Below are 20,955 nucleotides of genomic sequence, written 5' to 3'. Positions count from 1 at the left end.
TTTTGAGGAATCAGGTGGTATTTGGGGGTCTTTGGTGGCAGTAATGGTATAGAATCAATTATAAGGTATGGTGCGCTGTTACTTCTAAGAATGGGAGCTAAATTAAAGACTTGTGGAGCTTTAGCAGCAGATAGGGGAACTTTCATAGGTGATTTTTCGTTCTCTTCCCACTGCTTGGATAAGAAAACGGCTTATGTTTCCTGAGCTGTCAGGCTAGTGGTATTTGTGAGGCTTGTGTTTACTGGGAGGAACAGAAGTAGTAGATTGCATTTGTTATATGTCCGTTCCATGTCTACTGATTTTTCTGGATGTACCTGCTTGCTCTGAACTGTGGGGAGACCGATATTTCCAAGTGTGTTTGTGCAAGTGGCAGGTGGTATAAGGACAGAACTGTGTAACTTGAATTATGTGGGTGACCTTGGCACTGCTGAGTTATCTTATACAATAATCAACTTATTTTTAATTATAACCTCTTCTGGCAAAGTCAGTATTTTATTCACAATTGTTTATATATATATATATTTCACCTCCATTTATAGGAAAACAGTAAAACATTTCTTGTGCTAGAATCAGCTTGTTCTGCTGAACAAAGAGTGTTGCTCAAAAAATTAGCCAGTAAATAGCAAAGTTCCTCTCTCTGATCCAATCAAAACTAATTCCCCTTCTCTGAACTGTATACCTTTCTACTTCGTTCTAGAAGATGCTCTAGGTGTTATGGTGGTTGCTTTTCTGGGGGGAGAGTATAATCTGTTCGAACTTCTTTGTAAAATAATCTTTGAAGAGATGAGAAAAAAAAAAAATGCTGAAGCTGAATGAATGACTGGTCTATATTAGACCAGGCCTTGCGGAAAATTTATGACCTGGTCAAAATTTGCTTGGTTTCATTTAGAAGGCTGGTATGCTATAGCCTTAGGAATTGGTTGTGAGTTGGTATCTGTACCTTTTGCAGAAGGGAGAAACTGTGTAGTCATCTAATTGGGTGTATTTATATATGCAGATTAAACGAACCAGTACTTGAACGGTTATATTAACTCACTCTATATTGAAGAATCTCTTGCACTGTATTTGTACTAAGCTTAGAAGGATTACTCATTATTTTTTTTTTTTTTTTTAATTTTATTCTTAGTGAGAGTTGCTTGGTTAAATAAAGTCTCCTAAGGACAACATTCTCTAATCGCCAAAGATGGCAGCTGCTGCAGGTAATCCAGAATTAGTATGCACTATGCTCAGTTTGCAATCTTTTAGCTAACAGACACAATCATCTGATGTTATTGTTATATATACATATATATATATATATATGAATTTAATGTATGCAGAAAAGAGTTTGTGGGGTCTATGTTGTTATATTTCAGATTTGAAGAAAAAGTTCTTTTACTTGATAACTTTTTGTTTCTTGGATATAAAACAAATCAGGTTTGTCAAGGATATTACTCGCTTTTCAATATTTTGAAAATATGCTTCATATTTTAGAATAATTTCAACTCTTTCCTGCTGAGTTACAATGGGAATGTAGGAAAACAAATATTCCCATTTTGTGTTGTTTGTAATGAGGATATCTTTTTCCATATCATACATTTTTTCTTCCATAAGCACACTACCATATCTGCTATGCTTGGACCAAGATTTCTTATTTTGTGGGGCAGGGAAGACATTTCTTATGCTTTTCTGACTTGGCCCTGAAGTGGTGATACGTCCTTGGCATGCTGTGGTATGTGTTCATTATTGTTTTCAATCCTTGGAATTGGATTCTAGAACACAAGCTGTAATTCACACAGATGAATATTAGGATGTAAACAGGTGAATTCCCACCAAAGATTCCCTTATGTAATCCAAGCTTTTGAGGGGTGTTTGCCTCATTTTTTTTCAGATGTGAAGAATGGTTTGCATCCACAAAAGTGTTTGTCCTCTGTGTTCAGACATTGATGTTCAGCAGATCTTCTGGTTCTGCATAGAAGGGAGATCTGGGTGCATAAACATTTTTGCAAATGTCCCTATTTCCATTTTCAGAAGACCTTTACTTCTGGAGATTAATGTTGTTTCTCACATGGAAATGCTTTCTATTAAAATGTTCTAATGTTGTGCTCACCTTGGAATTGTCTGGCTACTTGTCTTCATTGTAACACTTGCAGCTCTAGCATCAGTGCAGATGCAACATGCTTAACATCCATCTGCAGAAAAAATAATTTCAAGTGTTTCTCTGGAGAGACCCTGCTTTTGGGAAATGGGATTGTGATATATGTTTTTCTCCATTAATCAATGTAGGCAGTGATAGTGCTGCATATCTCTCATACACCATATTGGAGATGACAGCTTACAGTATACATGTCTATGTATGACTTACTAGTATAAGAAATATGTTGTTAAGCCTTGCTAAGTATTTTTACATTGCATATACAATATAGGATGCTATAATCTTATCAGTGGGCCTGTCAGACTGTTTGTCTAGATGCTTTTGGTTTGTGTTTGATTGTTCTCAATCAACATACTAAGGAAAATGTCATTTGAAGCTGGGATTAGCGTGTTCCTGTAGTGTTTATTCTGCCTTTCACTTGCTTTTCCCTTCAGTGCTAGAGGAGGTACTGGCTTCCATTGAGCATGAACTGCAAGCAGTGGAGATGCAGATTCAAGAGCTTGTGGATAAGCAGCAGGAACTCATTGAAAAGAAGATGAGAGTAAAGAATCTGATAAAACAGTCCTCAGGAGACGTGGAGGCAAGTGGAAGTAAAGAAACTGAAACCTCGGCTGAGGCATGGAACAAAAAAGGTTTGTAGAGTTGAATTCAAGTATTCTAATATAGAAGTATGCTAATTCAATAGGGAGGAAATGTGTTCATACAGCACTTCATTTGGGTGATGATATTGTCCTATTTCATTTTGTTCAGCAGGGTGATGTGCGTTTTTAATTATACAGGGTAATGTTTGTATTTAACACCTTGGGCATTCCAAAGTACTAATCCGAGTTCTTCAGGGCAGAACTATCGCAAGAATGACCTGTTATAACTGCTTGTGTTTTTTTTCTTGTTGCAAAGTCACGATTTGATTTGCTGTAAAAACCCCAGAGTAAATCTGGATATATTGCAATACTTATATTCCCTGTTTATATTTTTAAAATAATTACTCTGTATCTCTTCAGGATTTGATAATAATGGTATTGCACTCTCAAAGTTACTTCTTGCTGTCTGTTTCTTCTTGCTTGAGTGGGTAGGACATTGGTTGTGTTGCCACGTGTTATGTAGCCTCACTGTCTTACCAAATTAGATGGATGCTGGCTGCCAAAAGTAACACAGAATACATTAGTCTGGTAGAGTTAGTCCAAGTAGCAAGTGTCCCATGGTGATGTGAGGAGGGCTGCTGTTCTTTTGGAAATGCTGTCTTGCAAGTTAAACGTTAACTGAAGTCCTGGATAGTTGGTGGGTCATGAGCATGTTATGCCTAATGATCAATTCAGATCTCTTTATGGCTTTTTTCCTCTTTTTCCTTCACTTGCATTTGTGTGAGGGAAGCATTTGGGAAACTGTTGTAGGACTCAGTGTCTGGTTTTATTTATTTTCACAGTGGGCTTCTCATTTCCATTTAATTTTGGACTAATCAGTTAGCTTGATCATTAGCACTTTGAAGTTCTTCATCTGCTTGTGAGGTTTTTGCATTAGTTCATATTTATGTGCAATGAAAGCCTTCAGTGTGAAGGTGGATTGTGTTTACATTTCATAAGGTTTTCAAAGGTCCATCTTAAAAACTGGTTTATACAGACTGAGGTTGTATATAGCTTTTTATGTGCCATTATTGAATCTTTGAATGCTTTCCCAGAACTAATATTGTATTGCTTACAGATTTAGTTATTGGATATGCAAATTGCCCATCTTATATTTTAACTTGGTTATGAAACATGTTTTGTTGTATTTTTTTTTTCCTTAACAGATTTTCCATGGTATGAGGAGATAAAAACTGCACTGCAGGGAAAATTTAAACTCCAGAAGTTTAGGTCCCTGCAACTTGAAACAGTAAATGCTGCAATGGCAGGAAAGGATATATTTCTTGTCATGCCTACAGGTGGTGGAAAAAGCCTTTGCTATCAGTTACCAGCTGTCTGTTCTGATGGTATGTAAGGGAAGAAAAAGTCATATATAAACAATTGAATTTATTTTCTCTCTTTTATAGTTATTTGGAGAATGAACATCATATTGGTGTCTATTATAAGATCACAGTAGGAGGAAAAAAGAGTGAAAATATGTGAGAATATTTATATATATGTATATTTACATATATTTATATATGTATATGTATTTATATATATATTTTACTAGAAATATTTACTATGCTCTCATTTTATTTTCACTGAAGGAACAATAGCGTCTTTAAAATAATTGTGCTTTTTAGATGTGATTTAGATGAAAATAATTTATCTAGGCTCCTCTCAATACATTATGTTATTAAAGTTTGTCACTAATTTAAATTAAATATACAGTCTGTAAATTATTGAAGTATGGATACCTGTTCTTCGTCTTTTCCACTCTGATGTTTATTTGGGAGAAACTTTGTATATTGATTTTTAAAAATAAGTATCCAATGCTAGTTTTTAAGCTTTTTATTTTTTTGAAAAATAACTCATCCAATTGCATGGAAGTTTACTTATTTACAAAGACTAAATTTACCAGGACTTAGAATTGTTTAGTTGTATGGTAAATTAGCACCTCCTGACACAGATGCAAATCCAACTTTCTTTGTTTTCTATATTAGTTCTTATACTCTGTTGCAACTCAGTTGTTTGTGGTTTAGATCCTAAGAGAAGGTGCATGTCCTGGGCAGTTGATAAGACATATCCCTATATGACCTAGTACTCTCTTACCTAGGAGGGGAATCTACTACTATGTATGCAGCTTAAGCTCACAGCTCACAGGGCTGATGCATTAGTAAAAAGTGTTAAAAAAGATATTTGTGACATCTGGACTGTTCAGTTTGCAATGATTTATTGTTACAGGTTTCACACTTGTGATATGTCCTTTGATATCACTTATGGAAGATCAACTCATGGTTTTGGAACAGCTTGGTATTTCTGCAGCTTTATTAAATGCATCAAGCAGTAAGGTATGTTTAACTGCCTAGTGTTCATGGTTTTTGTGATGTATGTGCTGGTGTCTTGCTTCTGTGTATGTTGTTTGTGAATACTGAATGAATGGCACAGTTTTATCAGCTAATGCCGTTCTGTCAACAGTATCATGCCAGCTACATGCTGTGATATAAGTAATGTGAATAAGTATCTTGTGTTCCTGTTTTAATGACAAGAAAACATGTAAACCAGCAGCTTTCGTGGAATAAATTGATTTCAGGGGGCTATTTAGAGGATGTGAAGGACCTTTGGCTGGTGCATGTTGTGTATTTTTGCTCAATTTCTAGACTTAGAAGATCGGAGTAGATGGTTTTTGTCAGTTAGTAACATGTTGAGCAGTGCAGACTTTTACGTATAATTATTTATGTTCCTTTAGGATGGTCAGCTGTTTCATCCCCAGGCCGAGAATCAACTTATTTCCTAGTCTCTTATTAGTCAATTGCTTTTTACAGTGAAATATATTTTCTGACTAGCAGGAGGCCATGGTCATTAATTTGCACGTGACACTGGATTTGATAGTTTAGTGACTTGGTGCAACATGCTGAACTTGGAGCCTGCTTTCAGGTAGAGCACTTTGAAAACTTAGTCTTAAAGACTACAGCTGTGTGCAAGAAATGATTCTACACTTGTAGTATTGGTACATTATATTTTATTGGGAAAATACTGATAACACATGATGAAGCAAAGACAAATATTCAGTGGTTTGCCTTCTGTTCTGTGACAGGTTTTCCAATTATTAAAATTAACATTTTATATATAATGATCTTCTACAAAGACTTATAGTAGTGGTAAATACTATGTAACAGTTTATCAGTCTCTGCTAATGACCCCATATGAATTGTTGACAGCCTCTTAAGAATCTTAGCGCTGAGCAACATCAGTGTGTTGTCCTAGTTTGTTAGCCCTTGATTTCTTCTTCTCTTTTGAACAGGAACACGTGAAGTGGGTTCATACTGAAATGCTGAACAGAAACTCGCAACTGAAGCTCGTTTATGTGACCCCGGAGAAGATTGCAAAAAGCAAAATGTTCATGTCAAAGCTAGAGAAAGCTTATCAAGCAGGGCGTCTTGCTCGCATTGCTGTAGATGAGGTCCATTGCTGTAGTCAATGGGGCCATGACTTCAGGCCTGGTATGCTCTTTAGAAACCCAGTTGCAGTGTTACTCAGCCGTCGATAAATGAGTTAGGCCTGAAATAAAGCCAAGTGCTTTCTTTATATGTTAAATAAATACTTAGTGTATGGCAAGTACCTGTGTTAGCTCAAGGACTTTAAATTTGACTGTACTCTTGTCCAGGAGCTGAGTTCATGCAAATGGGGGTGATTTCAATGTAGATTTTGCTGTCAGTATTCTGAAAACTCATAATTTGGTTAACTTTAATTAGAGCTTAATAAAATGAAAGTTTTTGGCTGCTGTCTTTAATGTGGACAATACGGTCCTCTTTCGTCTACTGCTACATGAAAAAGTGTCATTCTGTACACTGCTCCCAAACATTCTGGGTGACAGAGCTAGAGCATTTTGTAAATTCATGAGAGGTGTTTTAATTGCTTCTAAAGCAAGTTGAAACAAATGCCCTTGATGTTCAGGGAAATAAAGTGTGCTTCAGTCCCTTTCCTATCTTGTCAGTTGTAGAACACTGTTACTTATTTGGTAGTGTTTCTTTTCCTTTGAAATAACCTGATTTGAAGCAATAGTAACAGTAAAGTCAACATTTGCTTTTTTGTTAAGAAGTGGTGTCCGAGCAAAGAGCCATACCAGTTAAACAGGCAATGTAGAATTTGGATATGTACCTCTGGCTGCTTTTCTGTTCTAAGGCAGCAACTGATTGTCAGCACTGAACCTTTAAAATATTTCCTTGGTACAGTCTGGTCTGTGTATCCAAATTCCACATGGCTTATTTATTAGCAAAGCTTTAAACAGTTGAAAAGCTGCTAGTAAAAGCAGACCTGTGAAATAACCTGAATGTTGGTTAATGAAATGCCGCTTACATTTTTCTAACTTTTTGAGAACTTCAATATGTTTTGCCTTCTGAATCGTGGCTGCTTCTGTAAAATTCAGTTAGAAGATAAAGCATCAGTTCTGATGAGTGCAACCTTCTTATTCCTTCATTTGGATGTATAAATTAGTTCTGTAGTAAACTGATTAGTAATAACATTTATTGCAGTATTACCCCATTTAATACTACCTACATTAATATATATTTTTTAACTTTGGATCGATGATATGAGAAATCTTTTCCTTTTTGATTTCATGCTTAGACTACAAGTCTCTTGGTATCTTGAAAAGACAGTTTCCCAATGCTCCCTTGATTGGATTGACAGCAACTGCTACAAATCATGTTTTAAAGGATGCTCAGAAAATTTTACATGTTCAGAAGTGCATTACCTTTACTGCTTCTTTTAACCGGCCCAATCTTTACTACGAGGTATGTCATATTATCTGTTTGTTTGACTGCATTGTGGCTATGTTGTCTACTTTAAGGCACAGTTGATGAATTTTAGAATAGATTTTCAATTATACTTTTTAATAACAATAGCTTTTCAATGGAGTGATGGTGTTCTTTCCTTACTTCATCTTGCTGAGATTGCTGTCATGGGCAGAGAACTTGAGCTGCTCCATCTTTGTGAGCAAGGCTTAGCAGATAGGACTGTGTAAAGGGGAGAGAGGTAGGTAGGAGGCTCACACTGCTGCAGCCTGTTGGAAAATACGTCATATGGTTGCAAAAAGTTGTGAATTATCGTCTTGCACTGTACTTTCAGTTTGGCCACAGGTTCTTTTATTGTTCCACATGGGAAAGCTTGTGGGTTTGCTTGTGTGTGGTTTTTTTGGTTTTGTTTTGTTTTTTTTCTACGGGCTTTTGAGATGTAATCTGACTGTACACTAAGAGAATATAGTAATTTTGGTTAAATGGCAGAATAGTTATGTTTATTGTACTGGAAGAAGTAGAATAATAAGACTGTGTGGCAGACTGTGTGAACTCTTGAAGAACTCTTTGGAATGTCTCTATTGTATTTTTGAGGTTCGGCATAAGCCTTCAAATAATGAAGATTTCATTGAGGACATAGTTAAGACCATTAATGGAAGATACAAAGGACTTTCAGGTAAAAAGTGTGAGGAAAAAAAAAAGAGCAGGTTATGTTTTATAATCTTCAGTGTTACAGGGCTATTTTCAAGTGACCCTAAACATGTAGAGAAATTCTGCCTTCACCGTACATTAAACATCCAGCATTCGAAGAAATGAAATTTAACAAGATGTGTACCTTAAATAATTACTATTTTCATTCATTAGTGTTTAAATGCCTTTACAGTGTTGTATCTTCTGAAGTATTGAAATACAATGTTTATATAGAACAATGTTTAATAGATGAGAATAATATCAATTTTTAAGATTGTGAAAAAAGGCTCAAAAAATATTATCTATATGTTCTTAAATCACGCATGTGTCAGTATCTATGTGTCAGGATACTTACTATCTTTAACACTTCTTTTTCATATTTGATATAAGACTAATGTATTATTCAGGGCCCAGAATAGGTGTGTGGTGGGACGAATTGTGCTTTTGTGATGAAAGCAGAACTGTGAAAGTTGAACTTTGTGTAGTCAGTAAATTATGCAGTGCACATAAAGGCAACAGAGCACAAATTTCTGGAGCAGCAGTCTGTCCCTGTCTCTGCTGTGGAGCTCTGTGGCTGTGATGAGCAGCTCCCCAAATATGTGTGCTGTGCTAAGATGATCAAAAGTCGCGTGGCTTTGTGTGTAATCCTTGACTTAGCCCAGACTGACTAATGATAAGAAGCAGATTTATCTGAAACCTCAGGGGAGATGTCATAGGTGTCATAAGGAACAGCAGCCCTTTACATAAGCTTTAATCAGCATTGTCCTCCTCAAACGTTCATAAATACTTCCATGATTCTGTGGATTAGCAGCCGTATTTTCTCTTTAGCCTACAAGTCAAAGCTGATGATTTAAGTTCCCTTCATAGCTCCCTCAATACTGCAGACTGCATAGGCACAACTATTGTTTACTGGTTTTTATGTATGTATTTTTCAGTTACTAAAACTTTCAAAGTTGTGCTTAGGTATTGGGTTGTTTTTTTTAAGACGTTACAATAAGGCACCTTTTACTTTTGTGCAGGAATTGTTTACTGCTTTTCTCAGAAGGATTCTGAGCAAGTTACTGTGAGCCTGCAGAAACTGGGAATCAAGGCAGGAACTTACCATGCAAACATGGATGCTAAATATAAGACCAAAGTTCATAAAGGATGGGCAGCAAATCAAATCCAGGTTAAGTAGATGCTTTTCACAGATGTAGGTTTCATTTAAACAAGCTGGTTTCTTAATCTTCTTTTTTTTATTTTCAGGTGGTAGTGGCGACTGTTGCTTTTGGCATGGGAATTGATAAACCTGATGTGAGGTTTGTAATTCATCATTCTATGAGTAAATCCATGGAGAACTACTACCAAGAGAGTGGACGTGCAGGTATTGTAGAAAGTGGCTTTTACAAAGTCACCACTTAGCAAATCCTTAAACCAATAAAATTGTACTTTGATTTCAGTCATTTGTGCAAAGCGTCTTGCCTTTGAGACTCATTCCGAAGTGCCACTCTGTCTCTGTGAGGAGGTTTTAAAGCAAATATAAACTACATTCATGATCTCAGGCCTCTGTACTGCAGTTTAGCAAGGAATAACTGGGTACCCAGCCCTTTACTCAGCATTTTTTTAATTACTTGATTTTTTGTGACATCTGTGGCCTACCAGAATAATTTACTAACATAACATTGACTGATTCGATGTATGCTACAGGAATATTCTTCTTCCTTTGCATAGCTGCTGGGTTGTGTGATTTGCTCAGATTGTCTCTAGATCGTGTCTAATTGCTGTGCAAATTTCAGTGGCCACAGAAATACAAGTAGGATGGGGAGTCTGGAGCAGGGAATTTCAATGATTGATCGATATAGAGCAGCACTGAATAGCTGTCATGGCTAAAAAAAAAATGTTTTGTGGTGTTTCGGTTTGGATTTTTTGACATTGTGCATTATTACTTTTTCAAAGCTAGATTTGATTCCATGTGAAGGAAAGCTATGGGGCAATTGGTTGAGATTTTAACTATGCCTGTGTGATAGAAATTGGCCTTAATGCTGGCCTGAGAACTACAACCGTCATCAAGGTTTGTGGGAGTTTGCGTCTGCTTACTCTAGAACCTGGTTACTTATAGATAGGGCTGGAGGTAACAGGAAGTGTAAATATTGAAGTGGTGAGACAAACACCATATAGGTGCTGAAATAGTTCATTCACTGTTTATCCACTTTGGATGATTAAAGCAAGCTTTTGGGTTTCTTTTTTGTAACTTAAGTGAGATCCTTCTGGGGGGCAGTTAATTAAGCACTGCTACTCATTTGCCTAAACATACTACTTATGAAACCTTCCTTTTTCCCCTTGACTGCCCATCCAAGTGAAGTAGTTACTTTCTGTTATATGTTAAACTTTTTAAAAGCTTAGTTTTTTTCAGATGTTTTCTGCTTTCTTGATTGTATAAACAGCAGGAGGGCACCCATGAGCACACCATTGGGAGGGATGGGCAACATGAAGGAAGACGTTTTAAGTTCAGTTGTAGGTGGCACAGTTCATTTTAAACAGAATATTTTGTTAAATAATTCTCTATTTATTACCATTAATACTTAATTAAGGTATTTGAAGCTTACAGTGTCTTCAAGATGTATTTGGCTAGGATTTTCCAAGAAGCATTAGGGTAAGAAAATAGTGATTTCACTGACTTTGACACTAACATTTTATTTTAATTGTTAAAGAGTCAAAATCCTCACGGGGTAGTATTTTCAGTTTCCTTCATTCTGTAGTTGTAGAAGACAGTTCTAAATCTAATTTATTTCTAGTCTGTATCATGCTATTGGTTAGTATGCTATGCTTGATATTTTGTTGTGCACTCTCCATATAGGGGCTGCAGAAGCCCATGCAGATAAGAGTGGAATTAGTACCAGAAAATGCTGTGCTTAAAGTAAAGCTCTTAGAATTTTTTTTGTTCGTTTTAATGCATTGCAGGTAGAGATGACCAAAAAGCTGACTGCATTTTGTATTATGGGTTTGGAGATATATTCAGAATCAGCTCAATGGTAGTGATGGAAAACGTAGGGCAAGAGAAGCTGTATGATATGGTGTCTTACTGCCAGAATATGAACAAGTAAGTTACTGTGGTGACTTGGTTGCTTAGTTTTTAAATAGACTAATGTTGTTGGATTTTTAGAGGGCATTTGGAAAAAAAACAAAGAAACAAACCCCACAACAAAAACAACCCATCACCAACCAAACAAAACACATTCCTGAAAACAGAAACAAAACCAAAAAACCCACCACATTATAGAAACACTACTGTTGTAACAGTGTTGAGTCTGGACTTGGTGGTTTGGCTGCCCAGTAGGTGTACTCTTGCACATAACTGAATGCTGGTGTGTTGCTTGCCAGCTTCAGGAAGAAGTTCTGGAACCAAAGCAGTTAATGTTGAGGTGATATATCTGTCAACAAACACTGAATTTCAAGTCCCATTCAGAGCAAAAACTGGAATGCTTTAGTTTTTAATGTAAGATACCGGTGTTTCATGGCCATACAGGAATCTGCATGTGTTTAATGCTTCATCTGCTGCACTAAACTATGCAGAATACTTCATGGAGAACACTGGTATCTATGTTGTGGACAACTTGTGCATTCAGTGTAGCCTTTGTTCGCTTCAGTCTAAGAATTAGTTTGTATTCATATGATTTTTTCATTCTATTGAAATTGCAGATTATCCTTTTCTGCTTTAATCAAACTGTTCCTGGAGCAGTGTTTACTATTACCGAAAGCTACTAATTACTCCTGTTTACATAACTAACAGGGAATAGTGTGTTGCAATATTTGTTTTCTGATTTTTCCTGAGATCATTCTTCATGTTTGTTTTGAGATATGAACTGACCAAAGGACTTTTTTTTTGCCGCTTTCCTGATTTATGACACAGGTGTACATAAGTTCTATAGTCCCTCTTTGCTCTCTGTTCTCTCAGGTGTCGCCGAGTCCTCATAGCCCGTCATTTTGATGAAGTATGGGATTCTGCGAACTGCAACAGAATGTGTGACAACTGCTGTAGGGAGAACTGTAAGTGAATTGTTTTTATAACGAAGGACAGAGAACATGGAGAAGGTTGGCTTAAAGAAATACCTAGTTTAGACAAAGTGTGAGCAACTTCTGTAAAGTGTGCTCGTAATACTGCCTGTTTCCAAGGTGCAAATCTTGTTATCAACATCAGGTTTTGGTGGCTTAGTGTTGCCAAATTCAGGGTGTTTAGCAGGATGCTTCCTGGTTTGACATTTTGCCAGAAGCCAAACACTTTGGTGTCTTTCAGGCTCAGCAATTCCTCTGTTCCCAAAAGTGAAGGTGGGCCAAGGGGGAGGAGATTGACTTAACTGTTTTAAAAAGACTCTGGTATGTGTTGGTTTTGGTTCAGGATTTTTTTGTGTTTAAAAGCTTTGTTTTGAGAAGGAGCCTCTTGCTCTCTGCATTGCGAACTCTTCACACTTAGGCATGAAAAGGCACAGTTTGCATGTGTCCTCTTACAACTTGCCTGGTAAAATCTCTGAGGATTTCAGTGCCGCATGCTCATGAGAGCGTGTCCCCGTGTCAGGACTGTGCACGGCAGTTGTGCAGAACAACTGAGCGCGCTAATTCAGGATTTTGCAGTCTGTTAGCCCTAACAGCACAATGTCTGTCTAGTGTGGGCTCTTCCCTTGGGAGAAAGTTGGGATCATAAGAGGGAAAGCATATGGGCCAGACGTAGGGGAAACTCGGGAGATGAACTGAAACAAGACCTACTGTGTGGAAAAGGAGGATGGTTTCAGTAGGATATGGTTCTGGGACGTAAGTTCTTTTGCTGCTTTGCCCACAAATGTCCTGGACAGTGTTGGGTAGCTAGCTTAAACTACACTTTCATGGGTGATCATGGGCAAATTTAACTGTCATTTTTGGTACCCATCTAGAAAGCCGTAAGTTCTCCTTCCCCTCTACTCTGCCCTGGTGAGACCACATCTGGAATACTGTGTCCAGTTCTGGGCCCCTCAGTTCCAGAAGGACAGGGAACTGTTGGAGATGGTCCAGCATAGGGCAGCAAAGATGATCAAGGGAGTGGAGCATCTCCCTTATGAGGAAAGGCTGAGGGAGCTGGGTCTCCAAGCTAAAGAGCTTGGAGAAGAGGAGACTGAGGGTGACCTCATGAATGTTTACAGATATATAAAGGGTGAGTGTCACGAGGATGGAGCCAGGCTCTTCTCGGTGACAACCAGTGATAGGACAAGGGGTAATGAGTACAAACGGGAACACAAAAGGTTCCACTTAAATTTGAGAAGAAACTTCTTCTCTGTGAGGGTGCCAGAGCACTGGAACAGGCTGCCCAGGGGGGTTGTGGAGTCTCCTACTCTGGAGACATTCAAAACCTGCATGGACACCTTCCTGTGTAACCTCACCTAGGTGTTCCTGCTCCAGCAGGGGGATTGGACTGGATGATCTTTTGCGGTCCCTTCCAATCCCTAACATTCTGTGATTCTGTGAAGCCTCAGTAGATGCACCAAGTATATGTTGCTGCACTTATACTAAGTGAGAGCTGTGGTTTAGACATAGGAAATCCCATATAAAGGTAGAAAGCTGTGAAAAGAATACCGAGGAAAAAAAGGTGGTCTCGAGCATCTCTAATGATACACAAAACCACCTTAAATTTCTTTGAGGAGCAGAGGAATTGTAATATGTGGAAAATACCTTCTCTTCATACCTCATATCTGTTGTGAAGCATTTGGAAACGTCATGATTGGCACTTGAAAAACTTGAGAACAACTCTGTATTCAAAACTGTTCTCGTAACTAGACTTTATTTCCTTGTACGTTTTTTGAGGGGGAAAGTACACAAAACAAAGAGACTTAACTTCTTTTTCTTTATACAGTTCTCTATATTTATATAATAAACTGTTTTGCAAAATCATGCAAGTAATGATGTCTTGTTATCTTATAGCTGGAAATGGGGCTTAGTTGTGATTTATACTGGGATCAGAAGTTGAGAAGAGCATGGAGCTGGTTTGTACCCAAGACTTACAGGAACCATGTGATGAAGTATAGTTGAAATATATCCTGTTTGCTGCTGGTTTACCCCCAGGGCCTTTTCATAGATAAGCAAGGTCTGAGGAAACCTAGCAGTAGTACTAGTTTTTCAGTACTTAGTTCTTAGTATTGGAGGAGGCAGTTGGGGTAACTCTGTGCTATGATCTGGCCATGCAGTAGAGGCATAATCATTATGTGCTACATGGATGTGTTAGTGCTTGGAATAATTATTCATGACAAAGCTAATTCGTATAATGGAATTAATACTTTCTTCTGTGCCATTTTTTTCTGTGTCTTAAGAGAAGAAATGTCTTGCTTATATTTTTCAATTCCTCTTTGCTCTCTAATCTTTCTATAATAAATATTATGGGTGACGAAAAGGAATCCAACTGCAGAGTAATACAGTAGATACTTTACAAAATTTATGCTTTGTAAATGCTGCTTTGAAATAATTTGTGTGGTTTGTAATGTTAAATACATGTAACAATGTTTGCAGGATTAGTGTTTTAATAATTAAGTAGAAAGATAAATGTAAGTTTGGGTACAAATCTATCCTAATTTTATGGAGGAAAAATTACAGCTTTATTTGTTAAGTTATGGTTTAAAAACAGGCAAACAAAACCCATTGCTATTACATGGCACATGCATATATATTTATAGATATACATATAAAAGTGCATGTATATGTATATACCTAATGTATATTATGGATACAACCTAAATTACTATAAATAAATTGCTATTTAAATGTTACTTCACTTTTATTTGTAGCATGTGAGAAGATGGATATAACAGGATACTGCAGGGATCTAATCAAGATACTGGAGCAAGCTGAAAACATGAGTGAGAAACTCACGCCACTGAAGTTAATCGATGCGTGGTCTGGGAAAGGTGTATCAAAACTCAGGGTGGCTGAAGTTACTCCACCAAAGCACCCTCGAGAGGAGCTGGAGAGAATTATTGCTCATTTACTCCTGCAGCAGTATCTGAAGTATGTAAGACGTCTGCTCCTTTTTTTAACATCTAGTAGTCATTTTTCTTTACTCTCGTGTTACTTCTGTATAGTATTAATGGATACATGCTGTAGGCTCCTTTTTAGCCTTATTTCAGATGCATTTAATGTATTTTTAAAAACCTCAAAAGATGTATTTCTGTATTTCTACTTCAAAATGTTTAAACAGAAGTTGGAGAAACATTTGAAATGCTGCATCTCTTGCAGTTTTAAAAGGCTGGGGTCTGCTGTATTCAGGTTGAACCCTTAATCTGCAGCAGGCTTCGTTTTGGAGAAATCTGCTATTTATAGAGTCCATTTACATTCCACGCTTAACAAAGCAAATAGGATTTCCCAGATGAAGTCTTAAGTCAGGTCAGGCTGGCTAACATGGAAAGTAGTACTCAGAAATTTTAAGAAAGCATAGTGAAAATAACAACAGCGCTTCTCTTGTAACCTGGCTGTTTGCGTGGTATGTTTTGTCTTTTCATAGAATCATAGAATATCAGGTTGGAAAGGACCACAAGGATCATCTGGTCCAACCTTCCTTGGCAAAAGCACAGCCTAGACAAGATGGCCCAGTACCCCCTCCAGCTGAATCTTTAAAGTGTCTAATGTTGGAGAATCCAATTTAGAAGTTCCAAGCCTATGTACACATTGAATATTTAATCTGTACAGTTGATTTTTTTCTTAATACTCTCGAGAGGGTAAGCAGATGATGACTTAGATCTTTTTTTTTCCTCCATATATTCCAACAGATTGATGTGTGTGTGTGTTAAGTTCCACAAACTGAACTATGCTAAGTGTTGGCCAGACTTGCTCTAAATTAAGTAACTATCCACTTGAACAGATAAAGCAGAATCAAGCTGCTATTTGAAACATCCATCGGAAGGGTTAATGTGTCCCATTTCCCCGCACAAAGTTCAACCTGTCTCTGTCTCCAGCCTTCCCTTGTAACAGTGATTTAATTTATGCAGGGAAGACTTCAGCTTCACAGCATTTGCTACAATATCCTACCTGAAGATAGGACCAAAAGCAGGTCTGCTGAAAAATGACGGACACATCATAACTATAGAAGGGATAATAAACAAGAAAAGCGTTCACAAGGTATTTATATCTATATTGACTTCCTATAATGGAGATCTTTTCCGTTATAATTTATTTTAATAGTTTGGTATCTGCTCAATATATGTTTTCATAGTAATGCAATCGTAAGTATTTTCTCTCTTGTAGGAACACCAAAAAAGATTTTTAACAGAATTGTTTATAAATTACAGGACAAACCATCTCAGTCTTCGAATTCAAAAGGACGCAGAGAAAATGCCCAGACTGTTTCAAAGACTGTCCAAGATTCAGTTGTGAAGAAGTCACAGGAACATAAACGGCCTAACTCTGGTCCTAACTTAAAAGCAAAGAAGCTTAAACTTCAGGCAGGTGGAGATGACCAACCAGTAGTTCTTGACTGAGTTTCACAGACTACATTTAGGATCTAATCGTGTTTGTTTCTCCATGGACAATGCAGTGTGTAAGTTCATTTTGTGTTTTAGTAATGGTATGGAATTTTTTGCATTTTTTTAATAAAAACCAGGGAAACAAGTATAACTCTCAAATCTAGAAGAACTCTAGTTGTCAAGGGAAAAATGCTTCATATCTAAATAACTGGTGTATATTTTATGATACAGCAATGACTACAAAATGTAAATAATTACTGTGTTGCCTTTTTAACTCTTTTGGAAATATATTGTGTGGTTCTGCAATATTCTACTATACAGGCTGGAAGGGACTTGAGATCATCTAGTTCAGCCACCTATTTAAAGCAGCTCCAGTTGAAACAGGGTGCTCAGGGCTGTGTCCAGTTCAGTTTTGACTGTTCCAAAAGTTGGATATTCCACAGTCTCTGTCAGTACCTGTTCCCAGTGTTTGACCATCTTCACGACCAAAAGAAAAAGGGACATTTCTTAGAGCTAAATATTTTTTTTTCCTTTGTTACAACTTGTCTGTTGCCTCTTGCCCTCCCACTGTGCTCTTTTGCGAGGGGTCTGGCCCCAGTGCTGTTATGCTCTTCCATTAGGTTGTTAAAGACAACAGCAAGATTGCAACAATCACTCCCCTTCCTCTTGGTTTTCTTCTTTTTTAATCTGGAAGAAATCCAGTTTTCTGTTTCTCCTCTCTTAAGCCCCTGATTCTCTCTGAGCACCTAGGCAGATTGGTAGCCCTCTGACAGACTCAACCCAGTCTAACTGTGTGTTTCTTTCACTGGGAAGTGCAGAACTTAACCCAGCACTGTAGCTGTGACCTTGCTGGTGCTGAATACCCAGGAAGAGTCTTTCCCCCAAATTGCTGGTTACGCTCTTGCTGATACAGTCTACTATGCAGTTGTCCTCTGTGCTGCAGAGGCATGCTGCTGATTCATGTTCAGCTTGTTATCTACCTGGAAGTACCTTTTCCGCAAAGGTACTTTCTAACCAGTCTGGCCCCAGCCTGTGCTGTTGCATGGTGTTAGTCCATCCCAGCTGCAGGTCTTTATTGTGCCTTCAACTTAGAGGTCCCTGTCAGCCCATCTGTCCAGTCTGTCTAGGTCCTTCAGACTAGCAGCCCTGCCCTCCAGTGTATCAAAAGCTCTCCCAGCTCCGGTATTGTTGGCTGACTGGCTGGAGCACACTCCATCCCCATACCTAGATTGTGAGTGAAGACTGTAAACTGTATTGGCCCCAGTACTGATCTGAGTGTTGCCACTAGTAAATAGCCACCCGGTGGACTCCATATCACTGATCCCAACCCTTCGAACCAGGAAGTCCAGACAACTTTCCACCTCCCTTGTTGTACATTTCTCCAGTCTGTATCTCACTGATATAATTTCCTTGCAGCTAAAATAGGAGATCAGGTCAAAAGCCTTGCTAAAAAATCAAGGTATAGAATATCCATTGCTACCCTTTTATTCACATAGGCAGTTAGCTCAGTCTGGTTGATCAGTTATGATTTGCTTCTGGTAGATCTATCTGGCTGTTCCAAATCACCTCCGTGTGTCTGAAAATGTCTTCTGAGAGTATTTGCTCCTTAAGTTTTCTGGGACATGGGATAAAGCTCACTGGCATGTTACTCCTTAGACCCTCCTTTTTGAACACAGGTGAGATATTTGCCTTTTCCCAGTCATCAGGAATGTCCCACAGTCTCAAAGTCCTTTCAGAAATTATAGTCTTGCACTGACCTCTACTACCTTTCTCAGTACTTCTCAGTATAGCCCATCCAGTCCTGTGGATTTGTGTTCAGGAAATTGGCTTAAGTGATCTGTAACTCCAGCTTCCTTTACTGCTTTACTCCCACAGACTGTTAGTAGGCTTGGGGACCTGGGGGGTCTGAGGGCAAGCCTTACCAGTGAAAATGAGGCAAAAAATGGGTTGAGTACTTCAGTTTTATCCATGTCCCGTGTGACTAGTTCCCCTACCCTCTGAGCAGGAGACCATGCTTTCATTACCCTTTCTTTGCTGCTTGAGGTACTTACAGAAGCTCTTCTTACAGCTCTTCACATCCTTTGCTAGTTCCAGCTTCCACTAAGCTCTTACCTTTCTAACTCCCTCCCTGCATGCTCACACAGCGTCTCTATTTGTCGCATGTACCTTCTTCCATTATCTATCGGCTTTTTCTTGTGTTTGAGCCAGCTGAGGAGTTCTCTGTTCACCATGTTGGCCTTCTGACACCCTTTCTTGAGCTTCTGCACATAGGAATAGACTGTTTGTGTTTTGAGGAGGTTCCAGTTTGGGAATCAAGCAGCTCTCCTCAGCCCCTTTGCCTTCCAGGGCAGCCTTCCTGGGATCCTGACAAATCCCTGAAAAAGCCAAAATCTGCTCTCCTGAGGTCCAAGACAGTGGTTCTACTGTGTCTTCCTAATTTTTCTGTTGAGTTTGAAATTCTGAATCACCCAGTCACTGAGCAGCATCTGAGATCTGAGCACCCAGTAAGAAACAAACCTGCTGATGTCTCCACTCCCCCCAGGAGGGATTCTCTGGTATCTCTCATCTTCCTTTTTCTTTATTGTGTGAACCCTTGGCTCAGGCTCAGCTGGCATCGATGCCTCCCTTGGTGGAATCATCATCCTCATCTTTCTTGGGGCACTGTACCTAACCTGCAGTGGGTGGAGAATTTCTGTGTTGCTGGAAGCAAGAGGTTTCGAGCCTTCCCTCCTGTAGGAGCCTGAATCCCCAGCTCCTGTGAGGGTAGTCTCAAGGTTTTCCCTCCTTTGCAGCACAGGACTCAGGTGAGCCTTAGCTCCTCAGAGTCTCTGTGAAGACCCTGTCATCTCCTGTGCCTCCTCCTGATTGCTACACAGGCTCCTCGCCTCCTCCTGCCGCTCCTTCAAACAGCAACTCAGCGCTGCAGCCAGGGCACAGCTCCCACCGGGGAGACATCAAACATCCAGAGACCTGGGCGGCTGCAGCACCCCTCCTCTGGAGCCATGTGTGGTCAAAGCCTCTGCTGCACCGTGGACAGTTCTTCCAGCTCAGTGCATGCCACCATCACTGCAGTTTTGAGCAGAGAGATGTGGCCTGCTTCTGCAATACTTATACCTACTACTGCGTATTTGAGTACTTAAGGGTACTTTAAAGAATTTCAACTGGGCATTGTTAAAACATTGCACTACTTCTGAGTTGTAGACAATTTTGTGAAATATTGTATGTATTTCTCTCTTTAAAAAGTGTGTTGCTCTTAGAACTGGATTTCTCTAACTTGTTATTCAAACAAAATTTCCACTTCTGTGCTTTTCTGAAGTACCTAAATTTATGTTTAAAAACAAGACAACTTCATTTTGTAGAAGTTGGGAAATACAGAAAAAATGCTGCTCAAATACTTCCCCCCACCCCCCTTCCCCTGTTGAATTAATTGGCTTATATTCCAAATACAGATCTGCATTCTAATTAGAAGTCAGTCCAGATTATTAGAAAGAAATAATCTTGCACTCTATAAACACAGGAATATGACTGTCATGAAAGTTGCATACTTTAAGCCCTTCACGTGGGCTACATTAAACTTAATCTTTGGGTAGTTTCTGAATTCTAGTTTCTTAACTAACTTCACTACTCCATGTAGCCATTTGCTTATGTTCCTCTTGGTTGTGGACATGGAAAAGAGAAAGCAAGTACGGGAGAGCACGACTGCTTGCCCATGGCTTGCAGTAGCCTGTCTCCCCCCGTTTTAAAAAGCAACCTGTCTCTTTTGGCTCGCCTATGATTCCTTTCACATAATGTCTTGCTTCTGTCAAGATAAGAGGGTGCCAGTCCTTATTGCTGCAAATGTTCTTGCAGTACCTCATCCTACAAAGCCAGGTGGCTGATGGCAATTGAATACCTGTCTGGCTGAACACAGAGTTCCTCCATAATGCACAAGTTCAATGCAGACTTGGTCAAATCTATGATAGCTGAGAAAAGATGATAAAAATAATATAGGATTACAAAGAGTAGAACAGAAGATGTTTCAAGATGTTTCTCAAGTAGTGGGATTTTGCTAGTTTATAAATTATGGTAGAATTTTAATTTTGAGGTTTGGAATCTGATTGAAACTGGTACTTTTTCTTTTTTCCTCAGTAGAAAGCCAGAAAATTATATTTGAACACTGTCAGGACCTGGGATTGAACATGAGAAGACATTAGTGTAATAGCTGCAAAGGGATAAATGATAGATTACCTTGAGGAGTTTGGAAAACATATAGGCTGCTACTGAAATCTGACAGTTTGGTA

At 38.6% G+C, this 20,955-nt stretch overlaps 1 protein-coding gene across 7 annotated transcripts in view; it reads left to right on the top strand.

Moving 5' to 3' along the window:
• Positions 1-20,821, top strand: part of RECQL (RecQ like helicase) — a 21,603-nt gene extending 782 nt beyond the window's left edge. Inside the window, exons 3-18 of one of the 7 annotated variants that reach the window (XR_010466349.1) lie at positions 1,127-1,199; positions 2,569-2,766; positions 3,921-4,100; positions 4,981-5,087; positions 6,041-6,239; positions 7,366-7,532; positions 8,127-8,208; positions 9,242-9,390; positions 9,468-9,585; positions 11,163-11,301; positions 12,157-12,248; positions 15,005-15,224; positions 15,718-15,931; positions 16,202-16,331; positions 16,502-16,749; positions 19,468-19,956. Coding sequence is in view for 3 of the 7 variants with exons in the window: in XM_065031031.1 (XP_064887103.1) it covers positions 1,184-1,199; positions 2,569-2,766; positions 3,921-4,100; positions 4,981-5,087; positions 6,041-6,239; positions 7,366-7,532; positions 8,127-8,208; positions 9,242-9,390; positions 9,468-9,585; positions 11,163-11,301; positions 12,157-12,248; positions 15,005-15,224; positions 16,202-16,331; positions 16,502-16,690 (1,986 nt within the window). In the remaining 4 variants the exon portion in view is untranslated. Of the gene's footprint in view, positions 1-1,126; positions 1,200-1,870; positions 2,767-3,920; positions 4,101-4,980; positions 5,088-6,040; positions 6,240-7,365; positions 7,533-8,126; positions 8,209-9,241; positions 9,391-9,467; positions 9,586-11,162; positions 11,302-12,156; positions 12,249-15,004; positions 15,225-15,717; positions 15,932-16,201; positions 16,332-16,501; positions 20,265-20,803 lie in introns of those variants that run through there. The other 6 variants (XR_010466343.1, XR_010466342.1, XR_010466348.1 and 3 more) reach the window with 6 other exon arrangements.
• The last annotated feature ends 134 nt before the right edge of the window (positions 20,822-20,955 follow it).

This window comes from Columba livia, chromosome 1 (genome assembly GCF_036013475.1).
Source record: "Columba livia isolate bColLiv1 breed racing homer chromosome 1, bColLiv1.pat.W.v2, whole genome shotgun sequence".
NCBI lineage: Eukaryota > Metazoa > Chordata > Aves > Columbiformes > Columbidae > Columba > Columba livia.
Note: the sequence above shows the minus strand (reverse complement) of the source record. Positions and strands in the feature narration are given on the sequence as shown.